Source organism: Papilio polytes, unplaced genomic scaffold, assembly GCF_000836215.1.
Source record: "Papilio polytes unplaced genomic scaffold, Ppol_1.0 DF822845.1, whole genome shotgun sequence".
NCBI lineage: Eukaryota > Metazoa > Arthropoda > Insecta > Lepidoptera > Papilionidae > Papilio > Papilio polytes.
The window spans coordinates 2,148,668-2,154,832 of record NW_013526359.1 but is presented as its reverse complement, the minus strand read 5'-3'; the positions used below and the strand labels follow the sequence as shown (position 1 = coordinate 2,154,832).

Sequence of the window (6,165 nt, the reverse complement as noted above, 5' to 3'; positions counted from 1 at the left end):
ACAAACAATGAACTCTATAAATGGACAAGCTATAAAACATAGTATTGTGTACCTTTTAATTATCGCCATGTTGGCGCTTATAGTTGCATTTGGTGGCGGTGGATAGAATTGGAACTAATTATAGGGATAGAATTAACTGTTATTAACATCAACAGGCGCGTTTAAGTTGGGACGAAGCGAAACCTACAATTACAAGCAATGACCTACCCATTTATACAGATCAGTGAATACAAACATTAACGTTATCGATATTTCGAACGGTGGGTCAGTGTGATGTCTTCTTAAATTCGTTGTTTATTCAAGCCATAATGAGGATAACCTTTATTATCTTATACTAAGAAAAGAGTTATGCTATCGACGTCAGGTATTTATAAATAAATATTTTGCTTTAGAGTGGGAATCCCAAAGTTATTTATTAAAATAAAGGAAAATTCACTGCAATGTGTAGTTGGGGCACTGTCTCCACTCACCAATAGAAGTGGGCAATAGTTTTAATATTCTTATGACAACCAATTAAAAAGACTAACAACAATCGAACCGTATCTTCGAGTTCTCGATAAAACTCTTCATATAGTTTTTTTACACCAAAGTGCTCGTTTTATTTAAAAAGTTGTAAACAAAAAATCTAAAGGTAAAAATCAGTTGAATCTGAATATTTCTATATGACAAAACTATTATAATATATCGTCAATTTTATAGTTACATTTTAAAATTGTATAGATACAGTTTTGATGAACCCTAGAATTGTTCTCTTGTAACCAACGAATTTAATTATTATAATTTATTAGCCTCAAAGATAACTCGCACTTTGTGTATCTTCAGCTTTAAATGCTTATTGTTTGAATAAGATTATTTTTATGGATTTCATAAAAAAAGTTTGTAAGAGTTTGTCGCAGACGTGAGCTTGCATCCTCGAATATAATATAATAATCAAGTGTGTCTAATCAGAACACATTTACTAATATATAGACGAACGTTAAAAATAATTTTCTTAGAAATTTACTTACAAATAAAAAACCCAGTCGTAGTCAAAGAACCGCAATAAATAACATGTCATACATAACAACAGGTAAAATCTTTGTCCAGTTGTAGTCGGATAAGCGAAATGTTGATGAATAAATATCCTAATTATTATTATTATTCTTAATTACAATTATCAGCTATACAACTTCATCGTGTGTTTAACTTTGGTTTTCTATATGTGACTAGACCAGCCAAATATGTGCAGGTCTCTTCACGATGCTTTCGTTCACCGACAATATTGTTCTCAATATGTGAAGAAAACAGTTTTAATAGTTTTAACAGAATATGCACTCGGTCTACACCTACGCATATTATCTATATCCGATAAGCCGCCTTGTAGAATAGGCAGTAAGAAAGATCCTTTTATCCAAACATTCACAATTATAATATTAGTATGAAGTATGTAATAAATGCAAAAGTATAGATGGATGGATGTTTGTTAGAGTTTATAGTCTAAACGGATTAACGACTCATGATGAAATTTGGCATAGATGTAGAGTACAGTCTGGAAAAACACATAGGATACTAGCTTTTTTTCATTCCACAAGTACGGAGTCGCGAGCGAAAGCTAGTAATGTCATAAATCTGAAGAAAAATTAAATTTATATATTGAAAAGTATTGTACTAATATAGGTCATACCATAAAACCCTAAAATTATCGTCTTTGATACTAATATTATACTCTACAATATCTGTAGCTAATTTTAACGTAATAATGAAAGTTTTACAGAAAAAGCATTACAAATCCGTTATTTCTAAGTTGCATTACCGTTGTTGCTTTGTTAAAACTAATTGCATTAGGCAACAATACAGATTGTAATTGTATAAGACTGGTAAAAGCATTTTCTTGTTTCCCGCGCCATGAAAGAGAAGCAATTAGCCGGCACAGCCCACTGAGACAAAGGCTACCTTAATAGAGCACCAAACTCTGACGTACTTGCTATGTTGTCTTACTAAATTTACGGCTTAATGGAACTCAATGTAGTATTTTGTATTCTATCCAAGAGATCGCTTAGCAATAACAACTAACGTGACAGTACTTCACAAGATACTCGAATTAAAGTTAGATTGCAATAAAAAATATAGAATAATAGCTGTTGGTCGCGACTTCGCCCGCACGAAATTAAATAAATATGACCCTGATGCCTCCGATCTATCCAATTACAGGCCAATTTCACTTGCCACAGTTATTGCGAAGGTGTTGGATAGTCTGCTTGGCCGGTGCTAGGATGGTAACGTCTCGCTCAACGATGCGCATTCGATTTTAGACCCGGTCTGTCTACGGATACTGCCATCATGTGCCTCAAACAGACTGTCCAATTCTATACTGCACGGAAAACGCCGGTGTATGCATATTATCTTGACCTCTCGAAGGCGTTTGATCTTGTATCTTATGATCATCTTTGGAGTAAAATGAGTACCGAAACAAATATACCTCGTGATGTAACCTTGCTTTTTAAATTCTGGTACAGTAATCAAAATAATAATGTCAGATGGGCAGGCTCACTCTCGGAAGGGTACAGATTGGAGTGTGGCGTGCGGCAGGGTGGTTTGAGCTCGCCCACACTCTTCAATCTGTACATGAACAGGCTGATCGATGAGCTTAGCAGTACAGGTATCGGCTGTCATATAGATGGAGTATGTATTAATAATGTCAGTTACGCTGATGATATGGTACTGCTGAGCCCATCGAATGGTGCCCTAAAACATTTAATTAAGATCTGTGAATCCTATGCGGTGTCCCATGGTGATCCCATGATCTGTAAATCATATGTCAAATACAACGCGGTGAAAGGCCGGACCGCAAGCGTTACACCAGCGTTCCGAATTTCTCGCTTTGTGGAACACCGTTAAAAATTTAAGTATTTGGGTCAGTGGATCACCGAGGATATGAAAGACAACCTTGACATTGAAAAAGAACGTAGGGCGCTGTCTGTTCGCTGTAATATGTTGGCCCGTAGATTCGCTAAATGTACAAATAACGTAAAGTTTAAAGCATATTGCCAGTCTTTTTATGCGTGCGGTCTATGGGTTGACTACACGCAGAGGATATACAGCGACCTACGTATACAGTACAACAACGCATTCAGGATGTTGATGGGGTTGCCGCGTTACTGCAGCGCCTCTGCTATGTTTGCGGACGCAACGGACGGTCGTACGGATGGCTTCGAAGCCATTATGAGAAAGCGCTGTGCTTCTTTAATGCAGCGAGTGCGTCGCAGCCCCAACAGCATCCTGAGTGCGCTGATGGACAGATGGGACTCGGCGATGCTGGCTCGTTGGATACACTTACATGTAGGATAGTGTAATAAAATGTGAGTTTGTTGTAATTCATATTAATTATGTTAATTTTCTACTAACACTAGTTTGTTAGTTTACACTAACATCTTATGGATCTTTGATATGTGAATGAAATGATTAATTATTATTAGCTGTTTTCGTGCGGCTTCATCCGCATGACTTGATGTTTTATTTTATTGTTTACATTTGTTGAATTAGCTATTGCATATGTCAAAATGACATGACTTGATGAGAAACCATGGTAATCTTACTTCCTTGATATTGGCAGCTTGTAACCTATGATCCCTTTCCCACGTTAGGGTTTTTATCCAATTTATTTACCCTCTAAGTTTAAAATCGTGGAAATACATAGCCTAAAGTAAGTGTAGGACTTTTTATTAAAGAAAGAATTATTCAAAATGTGCTGTGATTGCTGACATCTTACGCCACAAAGTAGTGTGTGTTGACGCTTTATTTTATTAGTATAGAAGTATAGATGTTACTCAGTGATAACATAGGTTTTCAATGGTGCAGGAATTTTTGAAATCGGTCTTGTAGTTTATGAGTTATTTCAATAGATACAAAAATACAAATCTTTTCTCTTCATAACATTACTATAGATAGATAACGCTTCGAATATGCCCTTCCCGATTTTTTAAACGATTTCATTAAGGTCAATTGACTTAATTCAGGTTTCCAAACTATTTTGGGATCTATTTTATTCTTACTTACGGCGAAAATAACAGTATATATATATCAACGCAATGGGTATCACCAAAAATTTAAATATTTCGTTATTACAACACAGCGATTATATTAAGTTTTTTTTATGACTTTTATTCAATAATAAATGTATTTTTTATCTGAAAAGTCATAAAAAAACATCTTGAGGGTTGAATCATAAAGTAAGTTTTGAAAAGGCAGCGAGTACCGTTCAAGAATTTCATTTTATTAGAACTTTTCTCCACTCGTTATTATTATCTTATTAAACTGTCAAAAAGTTCGCACCCTTATTCGCGAGTTTACGAAAGAGATTAACAGTAATTGGAAAACCTTTATTTATGTAAACAATTGTGTATTACGACTTCGGGGAAAAGCAATGGTTTTACTAAAAGAAGCTAGGCTCAAATTAAACGAAGGAATTAAATATTTGAAGATTTCTATGTTCTTTATGTATGAATATCAGCAGCCTGCTGTCTCTCGGATCTAGTACTGGTTCTGAAACATACTTACTTTTATCTGTAACTTTAATGTGCTAATAATCTAATTAGATATAAAACGATACGAGGCTTTTGATTATAATAAAGAAGCAAATTAAAATGCAATTCGAGTTTAAAAAAGTATTAGTGGCATTTTACTATTAAAAAAAGATCGTACTGGAATTATGTATTTCACGTATCCAATGTTAAGTATATTGTACGTTGTATATAAGGCTCTTTTTAAGAGATATAATTTTCTGAGTAAATGTATATGCAAAAATATTACCAAAAGAAAAAAATTAAAAAGTATGCGGTTCTTAAAAGCACGTAGGTAAGAATTTCACAAGGCTTTCATTTCTTCCTAGTAAATTATTCATGGGCTTCGAGTCTTTGTAACACGATGATTTAGACACGGAAGCCTCGCTCGATAATACACTCAAACGTAATATTTAAAACTCAGTTCTGCTTCATACAATATATTATATAAAATTAATAAATCTTATCTATTTGCTCACTAATTTCTAGTAAGTTTTCTTCTTCTTCGTCGCTTACAGACTCGTTGTTGTTATCACGTATCAGGTATCAGTGATCCGCTTCACAAGCCGCTACTCCTCCCTGCATTTTTCGCACATTGATGCGAGGGTACCTCCATATCTGTTCTTATCTGGTCAGTCCATCTCATAGGTGATCTGAGGTGAGACTTTTATAGACGTTAAAATCCTATTTTACAGTTCGTTGTAAAACTTATTACAGTATATTCCATCACACTATTTACATTGTAATTTTAAGATTACAAATGTCACATAAAGGTTATTCACGTCTAATTTCATAGTAGTAAAAGTTTGTCTTCCAATGTATACAAATATGGCAACTACTCATAAAAGAATTGCACCGTCCCCTTTTGAGATCTTAACATCATAATTATTAGGGAACTAACCTGCAACTTTTACACAAAGCGTTAAAAATTCGGGATGTGTTAGTGCTGCGATCGTCCTGAATTTAGAATTAACCAACGTAGAAAATAATGATGTACTAAATCCGTTTCATCATAAACAACTCTAAATTTTAAGAATAATTTCTCTTCGTAATGAATAAGAGTAACTAAAAAGGGAAAATCTCAACAAAAGCCAAACGAAGCGTGGGGGGAGGTCTGGAATCACGGAATCGTCTCGTGGCGATCGTAAATCATCAGTGATTACAATATTCCCCGCGCAGGAGCGCCGCTATCAAAGTAATAAATAAGCGCCGCCTGAAACCCTGTCTCTCAACATTTCTCTGCGACTATTGCGATATAAGAGCTTACAGCTTAGTACTCAATGTAATTGATTTGTTTTATTAGTGCAATGTTTTAGATAGACGAAATGAGTATTATTTTATATCAACAAAATATCTGATTGAAGTGTAAATGAATATGATAAACAACACAAATTGACAACTTCTGAATGATTTGTACATGCCTTTTTGACTGTAAAAGGCAGACATATTCGTCGGAACACTTCGTGCATTTATAGTACGATTAGCTTTCGCCCGCGACTCTGTCCGCGTGAAATTAGAAAAAAAAACAAAAGTAACTAAGTAGTTTATGTGTTCCTCCAGACATCTATGCCAAATTTTATAGAAATCCGTTGAGTAGTTTAGTCTACAAACTCTAACAAACATCGAT

The 6,165-nt window shown here is 34.6% G+C and overlaps 1 protein-coding gene across 1 annotated transcript; it reads left to right on the top strand.

Moving 5' to 3' along the window:
* The first annotated feature begins 2,436 nt into the window (after positions 1-2,436).
* Positions 2,437-3,327, top strand: LOC106105324. Its single transcript, XM_013285614.1, has 2 exons — positions 2,437-2,661; positions 2,899-3,327. The coding sequence occupies exons 1-2, from the start codon at positions 2,437-2,439 to the stop codon at positions 3,325-3,327; spliced, it is 654 nt and encodes a 217-aa protein (XP_013141068.1).
* Positions 3,328-6,165: the final 2,838 nt, after the last annotated feature.